The following is a 22,491-nucleotide window of genomic DNA, read 5'->3' on the forward strand; positions in this document are numbered from 1 at the left end:
TGATCAGAAGTGTGCGTGTTAATGGTGATGGAGCGCAAGTTCTGATCACCAGCCATGGCTCCAGGTGGCTTGGATTCTGTGTTCTTTTTTTTTCCCTTTTCTTTTTTTGAGAGAGAAAGAGAGATTGATTTATTTTGCATTTTGGGTGGCTGATAAATTAAAAAGAGATAACAAAATAAATACATCAAGATGGCAATTTTTCTCTTCCATGTATTTTGAAGTCTCAAGCCTGCCTGGCTGTAAATACATCAGTTGTTAGGGTTGTCTAACCTTGCAGAAATGTGAATTAGCCCAGACTGTCATTGAAGAACCCTTTAAAGACGCCTGTAGTGAGAGAGGGTCTTGTATTAGGTTCCATCGAAAAGAATTCGCATGTTTAACACTGTATTTAAATAGGACCCAGCCTTTTAAGAAAAATATAACTTCTAGAAATACCCATCTCTGCTACCACCTAACTTCAATGATGTTTAATTGCTATCATGCCTTCCCCTCTGCCACTTTTTTAAAACTAAATTCCTGGTCATTTAACCTTCCCGCTTCTTTCCACAAATACCATTTTTACAGGCTTTGCTGAGTTACCTCAACCCTTTTCTTTCTCCTCCAACAAAACATAATGGTTCCACCAAAAGGAAGAACAGTTGTGTTTCATCTATCTACGTGGAGTGCTATAAATCCTCTGAGAACCGCTCTTGCTAAAAGTCACCAGGAGGAAAGAATTCAGCCTGAAGCAGACACCTTGACTAGACAATTTCAGCTGGAACTTCTGAAGCTTACCAAATTTGAAAGCAACTAAAACAGACTTTTAAAACAACCATAACCTATAGATTCCACTTCATAAATTACACGTATTATAAGAAAATGGAAAGTTACATTTATGTTTGTTGATGTGCTTCTTTTAATGTTAATAAAAAAGATATACATTTATCAACTGTAAAGGTACTGTAATTACCTGTATGGGATGAGACAACACCTAGTAACAGGATTACAGGTGTAAAAAACAGAGTAAAGCCTTCTTTTGAAATCATTCTCTTTGCTACTCTTTAATACCATTTTCTTATGGTAATCCAGATTTCAAGAAACTGAATATAAAGAGTGTAAATTTTACAAGGGCACCTAATCATTTCCCATCTTTCGTTCAGGCCATGTTTTCTAAGCAATCAAGGAGGCTAAGAAAGGTATTTTTTTAAAAAATAATAAAAGCTGAGTTCCTCAAACAGCTTAAGGAACATGATTTACGGAACAGAGACATCAGCAAAACCCTCCACATATTACACAGCTGCAACAGGAATTTATAATATCAATTTCTTCCTGGAAGATTCTACAAATTATCAGGAAAGAAAGTAAGGATATAAAGGTGCTTCCTTTTTCCTATTAAGAGAAAAGTGAAATGGGAGTTTTCCTGTGTGTGTCTGTTGGAAAGGCACGCTCTCAAACCTGAGCAAAGAAGAGGTTTTGTTTCAAAGTCTGGACTGAATATTCATGAAGGCATGCAGAATTATCAGTTTTAACTACCCAAGAATTAACAGTACTCAGCCAGTAAGTGGAAGTTGTCCAGTCCCAAGGGAACCGCACAGCCGACCGTCAAGAAAGGCCACTGACAAAGGGAACACAGAAACCTGAGATGCTGACTGATCAGTAACTTCCTTTTGTAATGCTAACGGCAAAAGTTTCCCAGCAGACAGCCAAAGGAAGCCTCCTTTCTTTCCAGCTTTCCAGCGTCAAGGAAGATTCCACAAGCCCTCAAGGGATGGCCATCACACAGAGAGAAAGAGCAGTTGGTAGGAGACTGTTTATTTTTAATTTTGTTTATCTTTCAAGGGAGGAGGGCAGTTACTGGAAATGCTAAATTAAACTATCTAACTAGCATAAAGTAAACTATTCTAAATGAGCGAAAGCCAAGAGAGCAGCTGTATCTGACTTAGGAGTAGTAGAACTATACTCCTGTGATCCATCATTCCCCAACCCACCACGTGACCTGCATGTAACAACSGCAGAAAAGCAACTGAAGCAAGAAATCTAAAGCAATTGGCAACAGGATTCAGAAAACACTGTGCTGGTGTACAAAAAATAGAAGAATATAAAACCATAAAAACAGTGGGAAATAAACAAAATGTGACAAATGAATCGCTGGAACTGAGTAAAATCCTTCTGCAATGATACAGTATAGTTCTCTGCAGGACCCCTCATCAATAGAGTTTTGTCCTTCTTATAAACAGAAATTTAGAGTATTTCTTCATAACAGAGGGAATCAGAAAAAGGTCCCTTTGCAAATGAATATTCAGAAAAAATTTAGAATAAGTAACTGAAGAGCTGGTTGCTATATGGAGAAAATAACTAAAATTGGACAGTAAATAAAAATGACCCATTGCTTTCATACTGTTTCATATGATCCTGATACTGCAAACGAACATGGGAGTTTAACGAGAGTATTCACACTTACAATGCTACTCAACCATGAAATTGTTTGCCAGGTTAGGGCCAAAGACCCTCATCCTGCCATCTGATCTGTACGGGCAGATCGCAACATCTGTGTTGATCTGTGATAAAGTCAATGAGGTTCTGCTCCACAGGGATTCTAGTGTCTGTCTTTACAAATCTCACTGCAAAGCTTATTTATGTAAAATTGATTTACATGGTATAACACGATACTCCACTACCTATGGTACCTATGCTACCTGTATACTTTTTCCCCTCTCAAAACAGAAGCTCACCTCACAAGACTCACCTCAACTATTTTATGGTTAAGAACTTTGTACATYTCATAGGCTAAAATTTCAGTTTTGTAATTCATTTATGGCAAGTGGATTCCAAAGCAGAATTGGAAAATGTTTTCAAGATTCTCTATTGTTCAGAACAAAATATTTATCACATATCTTATAATGAGTTTTGTCTTCTTCCTATGTCAGATTGGGGTGAATTATACACAGTACTACTTTCTCGGCAGGTAAATTCGCCTCTGACAGGTTACAGGCTGCTGCATCCGAATTTTGTTACTGGTATCCCTGCTAACTGGCATAAATCTAGTTTGTATACTTTACTGTGACAGCACTATGGAGTTACTCATTTAAGTTAAGGAGGGGCAACATTTAAACTACCTAGAATGAGAAAGAGCAAAATAGAGTTTCACCTAAAATCAGATCTGATCTTCACTCTTGATTATGCCACAATCTTCATTTTGCTCTAAGTGCATATGCATGCATGTATGTTTTTTTCTGTAATATTATATGTGGAAATGAAATGCTTTATTCGTACACATTGAAGTTTTACATATATTCAACAGCTAAGTTAAAAAAAAAAAAAAAAAAAAACATTGTTTGGAATGATATTAATGTGGGAATTAAAATAACCAAGATTTCAAAAGCCCGTTTTGAAACACATATCCTAATATAGAGATCTGCATCACATTTCTTCTAAAGTAAAATAGATCCTGTGCAAACTCAAGTATCTATGTTAGCACAATTACTTGTAATATTAGTGCATTAAATTGGTAGAAAAATTAAATAGACTATTATCTGTTCCCTGTGACTTGTGTTATATAATGTGCATTTCACATTTAGTGTAATGTTTGGATGTGACAGTTCTAGTCAGCCATGGATATCCATGTTCCCTCAAGAGGCTTCCCTGCCTTTCCTCCTCATTACTTCATTTTTCACCATCTCTCATAAGACATTTGTTGTTCAGCTGTTCTTATTAAGAGCTGCATGTCTCCCACAATTTGTGATCTTCAGGATTCATCTTTCATCATATTAGAGAGCAGATGGATATTATAAGTCTTTGGTTTTTCCAGGCATGTGTTAAGTAAGTCTGAAATGAGTCACTTAAAGGTATTAACAGAGCAGTCGAGCTTACTGCAAAATCTGTTTGGCATATTGTTCAGGAATAACACTCTCACTTTCACTTTTACTTTTTATGAGGATAAAGAAAAACATATTTAAGTAAAGCGTCCCAAATATAGCCAAACACTGTTACCGGGAAAWCAAAAATTTTTTACATCAAAGTAGTACTGCCTTGTACTTTACCACTCTAGTAGATAGGAATATRTCTCTACATACAGGTACACACATGGATGCACACACCTAGGCACAGTTCTCAAACTAGCTAAACTGGAACTTCTAAATGAAAACATTTAACAGAAGGCAACCTAAATCTTTATTCTCATTTGGAATAATAAACTGGAAATGAAACGTTGATACAAAAAATAAACGTCAGAAGAAAGACTAGCGGGGGGGGAGCATGCACAGCAAGTGGGTTCTTGCAAGGTTTTAATCCAATGTTTGTTCTCTATTGATCAAATGTTTGTTCAGTACTTTATTGATGTAAAGCATTATGTAYAATCAATGTTAAATATTAATGTCAGAAGGTCTTTAACCCTAAATTCAGACCACTTGTCAGCCAATTTAATATTCCCAATGTTACCAAGCTACAGCTTAATCTCCTTTGATAACTTCCTAGAGCACTGTAAAACCATACTGTTCACACWATACAATGAACAGAAATAGATCTGTATGTGTACAGTGGTAATTACAATGTTTTTAAATGTAGTTACTAGAACAAAATTTTAGAAATAGGCCATTTCTTAACGCACATTGTTTAAACTCAGGGTAACATGTATATGCACATTCTTAAAAACAAAACAAATGACAAACAACCCAAATTTCTACAACTTCTGAGGAAATATCTAAAACTAAAATGTTCATGCTTTCATGCTTTAAATGAGTAAAATGTTTATTATGAAATATATGTATATAAAGAACTTTAATTGTAAGAGAAAAAAGATCCTCTCTTCACTGAAACCATGACTTAAAAGACTTGGAGTTCACTCCAAATTAAGTCCAAATTTTAAATTATAATACAAGCTTTGCTGTACTAGCATAAATACTCCATTATAGCATATTTAAAACAGAAATTGAAATTTGAATAAATGCAGTTCTGTTCCAAATATGTCAGGAGCTAGTTGCTTGAAATTTTCAAGTAAGATACATTCAACAACATAGCTCTGAAAACTAGTTAAAGCCTTCTTCCAGACAGTATCACGTGTCATAACTTTAGAACAGAGTTACCTTGGATTTATTTTAATTATTCCAGTGTCAGACTTCAGAACACAGAAAAGTAAACTCACGAAGAAATCTACTACTAGCAAAAGATTCTAATAATTTAACACTGTCTATCAATGCTATAAAAAAATACTTTACAGCAGATTCCACCTGTATATTCTAGAGACTAAATATTCTGGAAGACTGTGAAGCAGCCCGAGCATTACAGCCACTGCCCCCAATCTTCTGACCGCTGCTTTATCCTATGCTCTCCACCTTACCTCTTAGGCCGGTCACTCACTTCTCCCATAACCTGTTGAATGCTCACACAAGCCCCCTTACCCCCAAGCAAAAGAAAACAAAAAGCTTCCTCTTTTTGTCCTGCCTATTTCGTAAATTTGGCATGTTTTTAAATATGTTATTATGTTCTTATGCTTTTTTTAATGTTCTGTTATCAACATACATACTAATTTTTCTACAGAGCGTTCCATGAGTCTCTTATGTCCCATTGTTCTCAATGAAAAAAAAAGCACAAAACATTCTTAGAAAAGAGGCACTTTCTCAACATGTCCACTGCCTTCGGGAACAACGAAAGAGCAGCTAGACTGCCCTTACGGGAGATGGCAGTTCCTCATACTGTCAAGATTTAACCATTTTACTTCCAAATTCTGAGAAAATTAGATCTGCACTTAAAGGTAAGTGTTGAAATTTTGGGGAGAATATATTCTATTTTTCTGCCTGCAACAAATAGTTTAGCCCTCATATTAAAAGCACAGCCAAACTTGCCTATGAAACTATCTTTATAAAGACAAAAACTTACGTGGATGTATAAGAAATAATACATGTTTTTACCAAAGCTTACAAATAACATTTGTGACATGGGGCACCTGAAGTCTAAGTCATTATAACATCCAATCGTACATAAGGGGGAATGATGAAGGAAGGCAGGGGCAGAAAAGGGAAAYGCAAGGAGAAGAATTCTCAGGGAGTTTCTTAACATGAAACAAAAAGATAATTAATGTACATTTTCCTGCAAAAGGGGTCTGAAGAGCAAACAAAACAGTTTCACAGATCTTGCAGATAACACTACAACATTGCTTTGTGCTACTTGAGCTACACCTACAAATATATGGACCAAATCCTGATACAAGTCAGTGCAGCCCTACTGCAGTAAGTGATGCTTACTTTGACTGAGGGCTGGAGCTGTAGTTATTCCATTCCAAACAACTGAACTAAAGAACACACACTACATCAACAAAACAAGCAGTTGAACAGACTGGAAATGTTAAGCTTGCATGTGCACGATTCTGCCAATCACGCAAGTCTCACACTGTGAACACCACACCGCTCTCTGCACACCTTCCCCAACCTCCCCACTACCCTTCCGTGAGGACATTCACCTCATTTTATACTAGTGTTCCTGTGCAATTTACAGCTGGAAGGAAGAAAAAGAAATCTAAACATTCATCACATTTTGCAAAACAGTTTACTAACTGGAGATTTGTCGCTTGCCTTCTAATACTGAAGGTCATTCACACAAAGTATCATTCTGGCACTGACAACGGCATTTCTTTACCTTTGAGTCTTACAGATTTTTGTTTGTGCATGTAGTACACCAAAGACACATCACCTTGTAAGAGAGCTTACTTAAAGTACTCTGTATTGAATATGATTTCCTAATTGTTAATTTTATTTTCCAACAGACCAGGGCAGTCTTTAACCATATAGATTTATATAATGTATTCCAATACGGAATTTCAGAGTAAATGCCAAACTTCCTTATTTTCCTTACAGCTTTCATATCTAAGAATGTATTTTACAACAAATATATCTAAGCACTGGGAAGTGAGATATATCTCTCTGGAATAAGATAGCAGGAAAGAAAGGCTTTTAATTCATACTTAAAAACGAACACTGTTTATACAAACAAAAAGTGAAGTACACTATGTTAACAGTGACTATATGGAAAGAGATGCTTTTCATTAAGAGGTCAGTATAGATTATGCAAAGAATGTTATAACAACTTTAAAAATGGTATTTTCCAGTTTAAGAAACAACCTGTTCTCTAGGTGGACAAGGGCAGGATCTACACAGTATGACTTTAATTCAAGACAATTGCATGTCTCGGGAACATATTCAAAAGGTGAAACTACAGATACAGTCATGATCAGTAAACATGCAATTGCCCTTGCGCAAGTGCTGCAGAACTACCATAGGAGATTATCAAGTAACTTAGAAGAGAGCATTTCTTTTGGTAGAACAGTCCTTAAGCATTACTGGACAAAGTAGGCCAACTGCAAAATATGCAGGGCACTGCACATACTCCACAGTCAAAAGAAATCACACCTAACCACAGAACTGTGTTTGGGATTCTCAGCTTTTAATTAGAGCCCGTGGGAACGCGGAGAACCTCAAAAATGCAAACAGAGAATAAAGAAATGGAGAGAGATTCCCCTGAGTGTGCAGGAAGGCTAATCAACAGCTCACAGAGCTGTGAACTGTTCTTTTTATCTCAGTCATGGATCTATATATTTCATGATTCCATGGCGACTGAATTTGGCATTCTCCTGATGAATGACACAATGACAATGAACTCAGCATTTTGGAGATTCTCTCTGACTTGTTCTCTCTCCACCTGTACTTGCCTCTTGCCAGAAGGAGTAAATATATATTCTCCATCCTCTGTTCCATGGAACTAGACAGCTGGAAGTGTGACCTAGAATCCAATTTTCAGCAAGAAACCAAGAAGGACCCGGACATGCAAGCTTGCTAGCTAGTCTGCAGAAGACCGCAGTAGGAAGAGCCAGGGAAGTCAAGAAAAGGAACAGCTTAAGTTAGCAATGAATTCCTCCCTGATACACATCAGACGCACAGAAGGAAAAGACACTAATAAAACCTAACCTAGAAAATAATCAAGATTTTACAATAGCTACTTGTGAGCATTAATAGATCCCTCTTTACATTAACACCGTGGAAAGAACTTCTTTTCTAATATGCGAGGGAGGCGTAAGAAATCCTGGACTGTAAAAGGATTTTAACCATTATGTTAAGGTATCAACTTGTAAGAAAGAACTCTTCAGGTACCAGCTTTCCAAACCCAGTCCTGAGATCCTAATGAATGGTCAACTTGTGGAATAGGAGAACGGCCACTCCTGGAAGTCAGAAACTCACTGGCAGGGTKGGCTCCAAAAACCAACAGTCTCCTCTGAGGAATCCCAAGATTTACATTTTATTTTCCCTTTTGACTCAGTCAGTTTTAAATTCAGTTTGTAAACAAAGGGAAAGGAGAAAGGAACAATATTCACACTGGAACTTGCTTCTCCCAGCCAAACGACTCAGTTGAAAACCAAGAGAGGTAAGACCTTAACTAGGAAGATGAAGAGGTCTCCTTAGGACACTGAATAAAGAAAAACCCATTCTACAGTGAAGACTATATTTTGTCTCAGATCACCCATATAAATGATTACTTTTTTCATAGGTTTTCCAAAGAACATAGATTTTCCTCTTGTAAAAGTAATAGGTACTTGGAAAGGAAACAAGGGGGCGTTTCTGCTTCAAATAAGCTATTCTTACTGAAATGYCTGCAATATTAATAGGCGAGGTGAGCATCAGTTTCCTTTCCTGAGTTACCTGAAAGATAAACAAGATAAACAAGGTATTTCTAACTCTAAAATGTTTGCATTAAAGTTCAAGAGCAGAACCTACTTCTCTGATCCAGTACACATATTTTCAAGACATAATTTGTCTTTTCAAGCCTGAAATATATTTATGTAAATATACCTAACGAGTTCAGAACCTTGTTCACTCAGAAAAAAATGCCAACCTCAAATCTCAATAAAAAATAAAACTAGAATCCCTTTTAGATAATACAGATGTACTGTAAACATTTATACTCAGTATGAACATTTGTTATCTTCTTTTTAAGCCAGAATCAGCCTCTGCTTTCCTATTTATTTGATCTCTRCTAGGATGAACATTGTTAGTATTGCAGGCAGTTACAGCCTCCACCTTGAGAGTCCCTTCATGTTCCTGCTGTCAGCCATGAAAGATTTTTCTCCTCTCACCAGTTCGATAAAATCAGAAGTTGTATTAGTACAATCCAAAGACAAGGAAATAGTACTTCCAAGCACTTTCTTTGTGGAATAGGGATGCTACTGTATAGAGAATCATGTATATGTACACATATAACTGAAAATATAAACAACTGGTATCCAGCGTTCTAACACCAACGTCATGAACAGATTTAGTGGCATAAACCGACAGGCACACAAATGCAAGACCCAGTTTGCTTCATTAGGCAGAGGTGATGTTAGAGAAAACTTAATACGCACTGTTTTTTGAGATAACACTACACATAGATACTGAGAAGGACTCTCCTAATCTTTCTCCCCCCACGTATACTGCAAATGTATCAAGTCCACCTGCAGTTATTTAGTTATCTTCAACAACAACCAAAGCACATGTTGAAATTTTATGACAAATTAAATAATGAAATAAATCTCATAACTCCAAAACTTTTTTTCCAAAGAATGAAAAAAAAAGAATTCACATGGCATAATCTTTTTCCTATTGCAGTTAAGATATTGCGAAAACTAACATAGAAGAGCAATCAACTCTTTCTCTAGCTAATATTTTTATGAGTCAACCTGTGTGCATTTCAGACCGACTAGCAACTAAGTTGTTGGAGGTAGCAGTTCTTCAGAAATCCTTAAATCATGCCCAGGTGCTCCCTCCCTCCATCATATATTTTTAAACTTTTCTTTTTCTCACAGAAACAAAGACAGAAAAGATACTGGGCCAGCTAATTCAGCCTACTTAGTGTTAAATTTGACTTGTCTGGTGTAAGAACTAGGGACCACTCACACGTTCACCGTGAATCATTTTCTTAGGTCAAGAGAACACATACTTAATAAGAAAAAAAATCTCAGTTGCTAGTATGAATTAATAAACACGCCTTCTGTGTTTTTTGTACTTGACAATTACAGTTTTTAAAAAGGTCAGTACAACTACAAATACTCTATTACTCAATCTGCAACCTACCTGCAGTGTCTTGATATTATCAAACCCCTCAACCTGGCTTACTAGCTAGACTTTGGTGACTGGCTCTATGACAGTCTTCATTGATGACGGAATTTTGACCTCTCCAGAGTCAATGGCAAAACTCCACATGGGTCACGATTTCACAAAACATTTAATAAATATTTATGTTCAACTACTATGAAATGTTCTTGACTGTATTATAAAACTACTTGTCCTGTGCTTTAATATGAATGTACAACATWCTCATATTAAAGAAAAACAACGTTTCAAAAGCACATACTTTTCATAAGGCAGATTATTTYGTTAAGCAAAGAGCACATGACAGTAAGCAACAGTATCAGTTTTGCTAAATATCAGACAAGTTTACTTCAACTGTGATGAAAACTATGCAACAGCTATTTTTTCTTGTCACCTCAAAAGATCAATAAGGTGTGGGTTAGAGAAATGCTCAGTAAATGTATTTACAAAATAAACCAAATTATTTTAAAATAAACATTTATCCTCCCTTATGCAGACTGATGTACATACAGAAGCATATCATGACMTCATTTATTCTTCAACAAACAAGACTATAGTAATTTAAACACTCACACAAGCACATAACTGCATCACACACAGAAGCCATTGAAGTATTTTCTCAGTTTTTTTGCATTWCGACATTGCGTAGCAGACTGAATTGAGCAATAAGATCATGCAACAAACCAAAAGTTGTAGAAGTCATAAATGTCTTAAAAGTGATGCTAAGGCTTTTTTATATTAAACATAATTTTGATTCAGTTGCTCAAATTCTTAGTATATCTCAAAATTCACATTCGATACTGGACTCACTGATTAAGGAAACTGATGAGGAAGTGGGAACTCTACCCCTTCTTCGATTTCCAAGTACTTCTGTCATTTAAAATTTCCTCTCACTGCTAATTTAATTTCAAAATGATTTCATACCAGCTTCTGCTTTGGAAGTCTTTGCCTTTTGTGATACATACTGTATTGTGAGAGACATACTCTGCTTAAGTCAACTGTCATACTGTGAATTCTGAGCTCCACAAATTTACTTCACTCCAATCATTCCCTACTCCTGTAAAACTATTCCTCCATCAGTGGGAAACTGAAACTTGCTCTAACAACAAGCATTCAAAATAACAGCAAAGCTACTGAAATACTGTATATTTTTCCAAAAGTGAACATTTAAAACAGGTAAAGGACAAAAGACTGCAGAAATCTTACTTGTAAGATGTCAGTTTTGATTTGGGGAACATGCTTTACCAAGTTGGTTGACCTTAATACTTCTGTGGATGGAAAACGTTCTTACAATTTTTTTCCCCATCTTCCCCTCTCTCACATATTTTTTCATTGATTACGACAACTGAGCGATCAATGTAGCACAGACACTACTGTGTAAAGTTATCCAAGCTCTTCCACCAGTCARCCTCAAAATCTAACCACCAAGGATGGGTACTAAAGCATCATTGGTCTGTAAGTAGAACATGATGAACAGTGCTAAATGTGTTGATGATGCATTCGTAACACAGTCTCTGTTAACTACAAATAAGGCAAGTTCACATAGTTCACATACCACAGGATGCTGAGCAATCATCAGATTATGACAATTTGGGCAAAAGAAAAACTGAAATCCAATACTTTATAGAAAATGAACACTTAGCTGTTTCATCTAAGCTTTTCCAAATTTGTGTTCATAAGACATTGTGGAATGGCAGTCTGATTTTAATTTTATATGTAGAAATATTTTTATGCAGTAACTATAAAATATTTGTAAGACAGACTTGGAAAATACCCAAAGAAAAAAGTTTCAGATTGTATCATGAGGAAAAGTTACACTCTCCCTTTACATTGTACGAATAGGCAAAAGGAGTGATAAACCCAGTTCAGTCAGCCTCCTGTGGATTTTGTCAATAGAAAGGAAATCACCAGATGGAAAAGAGCTGGAATAGTACATATATCCCAGATTCCACTCCAACTCTGGAATGCAGATCCAAAGTTCTGAAGTTCTTCATTTACATTATGGTAGAGTGGAAAAARAAGGAATTGATAATTGCAATGCTGTGCCTAGTTTCTAGAGCGCTTCTTTTGACCTTGCTGGCAAGGCACCACCAAATTCCCTACTAGGTTTTGAACTGGGACTCAATGGGGGCAACACTGGCATAATACTTCCATCCTTTCCCCTCTATTTCTGTTGTTCTCTTAGACCAGATGATTTTACATTTATCTTGTTCCACAAGTGAGTATGTTTGTTATTATGACAAAAAATACTTATTTAAAGATACAAAAATATCTGAACAATCAYGTATTAAGGCAGATGGTCCTTTCAGAAGCCACAGGATCAATTCCAATGAACTGCTTTTTCTTTAGCATTGGCAGGGAATAGTTACAGACAACACTTATCTGTGTCTCCATTTGGCCTGGGCCTTTGACACTGAGGCCAAGTTGATGTGTCCATGGGGGAAAGAGAGAATAGGATGTCCTTTGTTCTGTATAAATATGTGGGACAGCGCTTTGAAGCTTTACGAAGTGCTGGTATAGCTTCAAAACATGTCCTGTGATATGGGTTCCGAACATGACCTGTGATGTGGGTTCCAGAAGTTTCCTGTATGGCACTGAGAAATCAAAGGATTAGACAGTCCTAATTCTAAGGCATCCTGGAAGTAAACAAGAGTTACTTACATATGACAGACTCCTGCACTTTTGAGTCACTGTCCTAAAGAAATACTTCTCTATCATATTCATACATACATACAATTAATTAAAACATGGTAAAGATATATAAAACTTACATAGTCATGAAAGGCTTTTGCTTCACTTGAATGTTCACATGTTTCTCGTCTTTCTGGAGCTGCACAGTAGAGATCCCAAAATACACTGCAAGTTAAGAAGTTACAGATATGGTGAGAAAATCATTATAATTCTCATATAGGCTTTATGGAGTACACACACCACACATACATGTGTATAAATAGAAATAGATATATCACTTTCTAGCCAAGAGCTGAAAACACTTACCTCTATGAAAGAATTTTAACTTTGTAAAATGTCTGTGACGAATAAAGTCCTACTATCTGATTTTCGGAGGCAAGCAATGCCATATTCCTTTAAAACCACAGTAGCATAAACCCAGAAGCAAGTCTAATATATAAGCTTATGGAGTATGAAGCAAATTACTACAGCCCTGAATTTAACCTCATACCTCTGTGACTGCTGCAATTTACTACCACAAAGCACTGGAAGGGGCAGATTCATATGATAATACTGCAAAAAGGCAAGAAAATGAAGAGAATGAAGGGACTTCTTCCAAGGTCCAATACTGTTCTTTAAACAAAAATTCCTAGAGAAGCTAGTKTATAAATAAGAGTAGGAAATAGAAGGGTATGCCATCTTAAAGTTCTTGGGTTATAAAGAGGGAAAGGAAATCACGATAGTCTGATAAATCTTTCCCCTTACCTTTCAAATAGTTATACATGAATCAACTTTAACACACTACTGGTCTCTCTAAACAGTTAAGAAATAGTATGTAAGATACTTAACTATGACAGCAATGTCAGCCACGAAGTTTCTAGAATCAAATCAGTATGGTAGAACAATTAAAAGAACAAAATTTGTTAGAGTTTCATTTTGTTTCTTTGTTTTAGACACAATCCTCTAGCTCAGCCCAGGATCACAGTTCAGAATTGTGGAAAATTTGACCACTCTGCTGCAAACAATCAAAATTAAGAATAACGTTGATATCAGAGATACACAGAACAAGTTCATCTTGTCAGGCTTCCACCACTCAATTAATATGGCTGATCAGCAGTGCCTATGAACACTCTCTTCCTTTGGAACGTTATTTACAGAAATACATCTCTGCACACAGATACATACAAAGCAAGTGGCACCGTGCATAAAAAATTGCAAGTGAGCTCTGTGTCCTACTCATATTCTAAACTGAGAGAAACTATGCAAATACAGCTACTGCAACATCCAAGCCCATGCTATCACACACTGCCGCTCAAAAAGGCTGGTAGCTTTGGCTCAGCTAAATGCTTTCATATGCTATTCCTGTGACTAGAACACGGACTCAAGACTGAGGAAGCTCACATCTATTTGCAGAATATGTGTGTGTGTGTGTGTGTGTGTGTGTGTGTGTACGCGCGCACATGTATGTATGTATATATATTTCAAATGCAGTTATTCAGGACATTGAGAATGATCTCTTAAAGACACAATCCACTGGAAGATGGTGCCATCCTCTTTCAAAGCTGCTGTGTTATCGATCTTSTATACAGTATTTCTTTTTGTCCAGTGATGGGGGGGGGGGAAGACCAAAACAGATCTTTGTTTTAGATTGAATACAGACCGGATAAATAAAATTGTAGATAATATTATACTTTGTGATTATTTTTAAGCATATAATATCTGATTTTTCTTTCTTTCATCACTTCCCTAAAAAATAGTCCTTGATCCTCACCTTTACACCCTTTTCACCATGTTCACCTTAACTTCTTGCCTCCAGCCATTAAAATTCACAATCAGCATGTTCTAAAAATCCCCCAAAAAGAAAACTGACACTTACCACCACCAGGAGTGCAAGAATCCTGGGGGCTCCCCCAGTGTGATGTTTTTTTCCCATCTTATCTGCAAAGAAACAATAAAACCTCTGTGATCACAATGACTAAAAAGTATTACATAATTTACTCAGTTAGCAAAAAGGGAAAAATAAAAGATTTTATAGCTACGAAAGGCTTTAGATCTGGATGGCCATATTGCTTACTTTATCGCACATACTAGTGTAGCTGGTATCTCTTATTTTAGCAAAGTATATTTTAAAATACTGCATATAATAAGATTTTGCATATAATTTTACTGAGGACACATTCTGTACCTCTCCACCGTTAAGGCAAGCATTTATTTACACTCAAAAATGCACATCACAAAAAATGAGTTAAAAAACTACCCCTAAAAGTTATCTAAAAGATTTTCCAGCTTGCCCAAAGAAAAACATACAAGACACAGAACAAATGTGAGTGATTCAGCAGGTGGCAGTCTTCCCTCCACCGCCAAAGTGAGCCAATGTTTTAGAACCCTCAAGGAGCACTTCGCTGTTAGAGGTAATGTCACAAGCGCAACTAACATCAGAGTTATAACCCTTTCTCCCACAGTTCAATGAAAATGAAAAACCAGTYTGACGTGGTATGCCTGCACTGGCAAGCTCTTGAATAGGGTTATACTATCTAAGCTTGYTTTCCTATCTAAGAAGTCTGGTTTATTTAACGTTGTTTGCAAATGAAGGGCAGTTTAAGAACTTACCCTTGACTTAAAACTTTAATCATTGATCAACTAATTCATTAGACAACATAACACACTGTGAAAGAATTCTGGCTTTCTGAAGTACTTTACAAATTTTAACAATACATTCAATTATTTTATTAACACTATAGTTGTCATCTTAACTAGAAAACTAAGGAGTCTGCACTATAATATATTCAGCACAATTTTTTAAGGAACTCTGTAAAAAATAATGAAATCCACACAACACTCAGGAAGATTGGCTCATCATAAAATAGGGTGTAAACCAGGCCATTACATATACTCCAAACTCTTCCAGTTGTAACTACACATACAATACATAAACAATTATTTTTTTTTTTACAAATTTGGACAGGAGATAATGCTAAACACTTACCGTATTCTGCTCTAGAGACAGAAGTAATGGCAGATGAAAGTCGCACTATTTTAATAAAATTCTTAAACAGCCTTAATATGAAAGGTATGTAAATACACACAAAGGTATTACAATTCTTGTTATGARAGGTAATATTCATATTGCAAGAGGCACTGGTAAAGCTGGGAATTTTCAAAGGAAATAAGACTTTTATTGATGTCCAATTTGATTTCCACACCCAACTCTTAAGATTTATTGATTTAAGAAATTTAAACATATATATTTTCTGTAAATAGTTCAYGAGAAAGGAATAATAATTAGTACCTAAAAAGTTTTCTTAGCACTCATATGAAGTTATTTAACATAATTTTGATGTACTATGTTAAGTATGCACAACTATTCAAAAATCATTCTGCCATTTAAAAATTGTTTTGAAAGATAAGCTAGACTAGAGATACTATCACTTTTGTCAGCAAAACTGGCAGAAAAACTGACTGCATGGAGCTTAAAAAACAAAACAAACAAAACAAGCAAACAAAGAAAAAACCCAYACGTATTCACGGTCTATGTAACAGCAGTTAAACTATAAAAARCACCTTTAAAATGTGGAACTTTCACCTGAACTGACTATGCCAGATAAAAATTTTAATTAGAATGAAAGCATATAAATACAAGCCAAAGCTACTAAAAAGGTACTTCACACTCTTCGAACGTACTCCTCTGAGTTCGAGTTCTCCTCACATCCCCCGGGAACGGGCTGGAAGGACCTGTGTTAAACACCAGCACCACACAGTACTCCTCAGAAGTTTGAAAAGCAACATATTGAAGAAGAGGTGTAATACATAGTCAGAACAAAAAACTGTTCCCGAAGTTGGAAAATCATTCTGTTAGAGTAAAAATTCCATTTGTGTAAAAAGCCCTCCTAMTGTCCACGTTAGAGTATTCAAGCTATTTAAAGCAGGGCTTGATGAGGAAACTACCTGATTGACAGGCCTTACCCCGGTCCTTTTTATCGGGACACGTTTTATCTTCACAGAAGTATCCAAAGAAGGAGTGTAAAGGGAATTAGGAAGTTTACGGGATATTTGGAGGGTTTATTTGTTTTTCAAAATATAGGTACTTCTGTTTCACCTGGTAGATGTTAGTCTGTCTGACCATGTAGACTTAAAAAGAATTATGGAGAACCACTACTAAAAAAAAAAWATATATATATATATAACCAATTGTCAGCTGTATCAATTAAGTTCATTACTGGTGATCTATTAAATAGGAAATGCCTACCTTCTAGGCCCAGCCAAGCTAATGGATTTATTCCTCCAAGGCTGTGACCTAACTTACAGGATAGTAAACCATTAAAATACATGGGCTAGGAAYCAACATTTTAAGGAAAACGTAGCAGCTTAGACCTCACAGAAAAAATTCTGAGGCAGCGCATCTTCTTCCCTTTCAAAAATTTGGGTACCCCATCTGAACAGCTCTTTTCAGTCCTCATAAGAAAATGATGTGGTTTACATGAAATCGAATTGTGCTGGCTCCTTGGCATTTTGCCAATTATACGATCACTGTGTATTTTGGGATGTAAGAGCTGTTGAGTTACTTCAATCTATTACTTCAGCCCATGTCTCCTGAAGGGAAGTAATTTGCAGACYGAGAGACAACAGACATAGTTAATAAACTAAAGAGATCTCTGCAATTCAGAGACTCAGGAAAAGGCTAGTTGAATTTGTGGTCCTACATTTTAGTGGATGAGGGCAAAACAAAGCTTTAAAGGGTGTTCTCAGAAAGGTCCACACAGACATCTCAACCACGCTTAACCTTGTCACTGAGACAGCCCAGCAGAGGGCTTCCAGAACGCGCCCGCTTGTGATTCAGCTCTATGAAATTCGGACTGAGCATTACAAAAATGTAGGAATGCTCAAGACAAGCATCTCCAAGTCATCTAATATTGGAGGGATTTCAGGATATCCAACTTGTCTTTTTTTAAATTTCATTCCATTCCTCTTAGCCATTCCTGGTAGAAATTTAAGGAAGTGCTCTTAACCTTTGTCATTTACACTTCGTAGATCACAGACAGCTAGGCAGCTCAGAAAAGGTATATATGCTTACTTCTTTTATGTCACAAATTCAGTCGCTCTGAACTGAACTTCAGTTATGTCACAAGTTCAGATGCTCTGAACTATTTCATCTTAAATAAATAAATACAATCCAAGTTGTTCTGGCAGTTGTGTACTGCCAGAGCAGAGAGGGCACTGAGCCCTGGCAGCCAAGCAGTGACCAAAACAATACAGATTTTCTCCTATGCCACCTGAGTATCTCCTACACCTGAAGTAATCCCACAACTAACCTACCACTATGGGGCAATTGCTTCGCAGCACCAATGAGTCAGAAAAGTACAAAGGCAAATGGAAAATCAGATTTTCATAATCTCATAAAATAATGATCTGGACTTTTTTTTTTCTTTTGCACTTCTCTCAACTGCCATTCTCCCATTTTCATCCTGTATGCCAATATTCATTTTCTAACAACTACAGCTGATTCACATGGGGCATGGAGGGGTAAAAGCTATTATTTTGTGGTTTACAGCCCAGCATTGCACGAGCATTACAATGCAAAGGCTGATCTACTCCATGAGACACTACCGCTCTTTTCTGTTGCTTTTACCACTAACTTGAGTGTTTTTCATCCAAACTGTATTAACATCCTGCTTTCACAATCTGAACCTCATTTTATGACTTTCAGCCCAAACAGCAATTTTTTCCTGGTTCTTTGGTATAATGGCAGTGAAAACTGCCATTTGTTCCAACTTACAATCATTTACAAATAGTATCAGCATAGGATTTGCCTTTACACACTGTTCATGGACGGGGCAAACAGACTCATAGCTCTATGTGAAATCTAACAGACACCTCATACCAATTCAATACCTTATGATTTATCGCTATGCCCTACTACTTGTCTTTTGGCTARCAGTAGTCTGAATTTGAAGGTTTCGATATGGTCTCAGATTATAGTATAGTTCAAATCTGAGAGTTTCTCTACAGTCCAAGTTYAAATTACCTTTAAGATCGAAGTTCAAAGACATTGTATTGAATGTTTTTTGAAATCCAAATGTTACATTAGTTACACTCCTGCCGACTGTTCATTTTGCAAATGTATAATAAAAACAAAATGAGCAAAAAGAATCTTGTACGATGTATATTTACAAGTGACTGCTGTTTTGCAAAAGCCAAGATTATACTCTGATTTTCCTTCTCTCATATTTTCCCATTGATTTAGCAAGACAGAAAATAATCATGAAAAAAATACTCTAATATGAACATAAATTGATACTACCACAATTTTACCTTCTTCGCCTAGCTGTGTTACGTGAATTTTCTACGACAGCTACCACAAACAACCCTTCCGTTCTCATCCTCTCCTCTCCCACCTCCAAAAAGCCATCACTAAAATAGTAATTCTATCAGCTTTTGAAGGACTATCAGTTGAAGCAGCAAATTTTCTAAGTATAACATCTTGCCTTTTTTTTCTTCACTTCTGCTCACTCGTCAATTATTATAATCACATCAAAGAAAGATTAAAAACAATAATAAACCAAGAAGACTTCAATATGTTTAACGCACAGGTATTTCTGAATCCCAGAATAAATACAGAATGCTGAAGAAAGATTTTTTTTTCAATCTTCAAAAGATGTACACAAGCCTTTAAAAGACTATGAAAAATAATTACTATTGTATAATGGGGAAAAAAATCCACTAGCAGTTAAAAAGTGTTTAAGAAATAGTCTCTGAATGCTTATACTCATAATTGATTCATCAGTTGAAAAGAAGTGAAGTGGTTAGAAGAATGGAAAGAATATATACTGAAATCAGCACTGGTTAAGAGAATAAGAATTGCAAGTACATGATGATGGGATGTAAAACACTAGACTGCTGTATATTTAGCATGGTATATTATTCACAATTGGAGGTATCAACAATAAGTTAAAGATCATYAAAAAGGAGTACCATCATTGCATTCTCTAACATGCGTACTTATTAGAGAAAACAGGGGGGAATCTTTGTCAATGTAGCAGCAAATCAGAGAACAGTGGGTAACAAATCACAGCAAAAGTAATTATACTAAGGTGTGTAAAATGACTTGGCAAACCAGCTTTTGCAGATTCAGAAGTCTACGCTGAGTAACGTAAACTGATACTCAAGGTCATCACTGATGTTTATTTTAAATCACCATACATTTATTTTACATGCATTTTACTTGCACACACTTAAAAATTGTGGAAGAAAAAAGAAAAAAAGATGGGGAAAACATACCTCTGATAAAAATGTCTGGGCAGATTTCTGTGCTCCTACATGGAGCAGATATTCATATACGTACAATGCTAATCTGAAAAACAAATAAGACAATATTAAGCATTGTGCATTTGTTTGTTCCTCCTTTTAGAACCAAAGGATTTCAGAAGTTAGAGCTGCACGCTATTTCCTTTCAGAAAACACTATGCACTACGCATGTCAAATCTGTTATCTGTACTGAACTTTTAAAACTAGAGCATGTAGGTCAATCTGAGCAGAGGTGTTTAAATAGTAGTTAATTAAATATTATTAAAAACCCAAATTACTTAATGTCAATATTTTTAATGATATTTGGATAGGTGCCCACTAGGCTAACAACAAACCTACTGCTGCTCTGCATTTACCCACACTATACCATGCTTACAGTAAATATAATACATCCATACAGTAACACGGATTATTTTTTCACATCCCAATTTTCACATGTGAAATGTGTCATGCTGTTAGTTCATGTGAACAATAGCCTATGTTTATTCAAAGAACACACAAACTTCAACCTGCACAGAAAAAGTAATTGCAGAATCCACAGCACTATTGTAGTACAGCCACATCTCTTAAGCAAAGTGTAAACAGATTTTTAGATTTATTTAGACATGTGCATCTCTGAGCACGACCACTCAGCTACAAATTACTGTCACAGTTCCAAAAATCTTCACAAGAAGTGATCTTCAGCAGCCAGACACATCTCCCGCTAATTCAACAGAATTGCACAAGCATCTTACTGCAAGGAGACTCACACCCTGAATACCTGTCCACTAGAACTTGGACTGAGAATGTCTTTTCAAAAACCCAGCAGCTACGCAGCAACAATAAACAGCTTCTATTAATATACACTAGATTTGAATAAGCAAACTGAAGATGAAGCACTTCCTATCCTGCAACTGATTCTCTAGAGAAGTTCCTGCGTGACTGCTTGTTTAAAGTTTTTTGAGTCTCTCATTTACCAAGATTTGCATCTCTCTTAAAAATGATTACTTAGAAATTGCATACAAAATATCTCAGTTCAAGAAAGAAAAGAAGGTCAGAATGCATTTCTTTTAAAACTGCTAGCTCAATCGCTTTTAAGAAGTTAAATCTATTTGAGTGGACTTTGTGATACATTGCTATTCCTATTTGAAACACTTCACGATTCATGTTCAAAAGTACGTAGTTTAACCAAACAAAGTCAAGAAGCAGAGAATTTCTATATTCCTGTTACTTCTCAAAAGGTTATGCAATATTAGGTAAGGTAACTGTCGTAATGGTGGTAATTATAGTAATTATTGTAGCAAAGTAGTGTGAAATAGCGTGAAACTGAAATTTTAAAATCTAGGAGAGATACTGCATAAAAATTGTTTTCATTATTTGTTCATACTTTGTACACACAATGCTCACACTACTCTTGCCAACATTAAAAGCAAAACTATGTTTTTTTCCCTATATTAAAAAAAAAGTTCATTATTTAAACATATGATTATTATTCGTTTGAAACTTGAAAGGGACCACACCCACTGCTTATTTCTTATATTTTACAAAACAGTTGTATATTGTATTTATTAATATGGCTGAATAAAACTAAATCTCACAGTGTCACAAGGAGAAAAGTTATTCTAATGGAGCATGGTACAGTTCAGTGCACAAGCACCAAACAGCTCAGGCATGGTGCAGTGAATGCCTCCAGTAAGTACTGGGGAGAGAGATGATCACTTATATTGGAGTCTCTCTTCTCAGAAGTACAACTGCACCACTCAAAAATAAAATCAAATCTTGTTGACTTAATTCTTTCCAGTTGAACTGTCATTAAATTTTTAAGCAATAAATGGTTGTACACAAAATCTAAGATCAGAAAGATGTCAAAGGCACAGAAGAGAAGCTGTTTCTACAATAACCAAGATGAGTTATATACTTAACAACACTTTAAAACATTTCATGGCTTCTGAGATGCCCCTTTTTTTTTTGTTCTTATCAAAGCATGAAGCGTTCAGTCCAGATAAAAGGATTTGTGTGATCATATCCTTTCTACCTCGCAAATGAAAGCAAAAAGCTAAAGAATCAGGAGTTTATTGCAGGTACACAACCTTCCTAAGTCTGCCGTCTGTTGAAAGCTTTAGCAAATACTGTACCATGATACCCAAATCAACAGCACAATACTTTAATTCTAAGAAGCTTTGTAAGTCTCATCTAGGGACTCTTGGATTGTATCTGCAAAACAACATATGCCAGTGATGCTCCAGTATAGCAACATCACTGCTGCGTGCGCACCTTAGAATGTGAGCATTAAAACGTCCAAGATCTTTAAAACAATGAAAAAGGCAGCCCCAAAAGTTCAATAGAAATATACGGAATGTGCCAATTAAGCTGTAATTAAAATTATAACAATATCTCCTACTCTTTGACATACATTACTACATTGGTTTAAATATGCTAACTATATATG

The 22,491-nt window shown here is 36.0% G+C and overlaps 1 protein-coding gene across 1 annotated transcript in view; it reads right to left on the bottom strand.

The window, feature by feature from the left end:
* The window catches only part of SSBP2 (single stranded DNA binding protein 2), a 176,138-nt gene that overhangs the window by 117,830 nt on the left and 35,817 nt on the right, over positions 1-22,491 (bottom strand). The window contains exons 3-5 of the mRNA XM_085322055.1: positions 20,037-20,109; positions 14,638-14,699; positions 12,863-12,947 (exon numbers count right to left, since the gene is read on the bottom strand). Coding sequence (XP_085178181.1) covers positions 12,863-12,947; positions 14,638-14,699; positions 20,037-20,109 — 220 coding nt within the window. The remainder of the gene's footprint in view (positions 1-12,862; positions 12,948-14,637; positions 14,700-20,036; positions 20,110-22,491) is intronic.

This window comes from Rhea americana, unplaced genomic scaffold (assembly GCF_003343005.1).
Source record: "Rhea americana isolate MKP2758 unplaced genomic scaffold, rheAme1 scaffold_74, whole genome shotgun sequence".
Classification (NCBI taxonomy): domain Eukaryota; kingdom Metazoa; phylum Chordata; class Aves; order Rheiformes; family Rheidae; genus Rhea; species Rhea americana.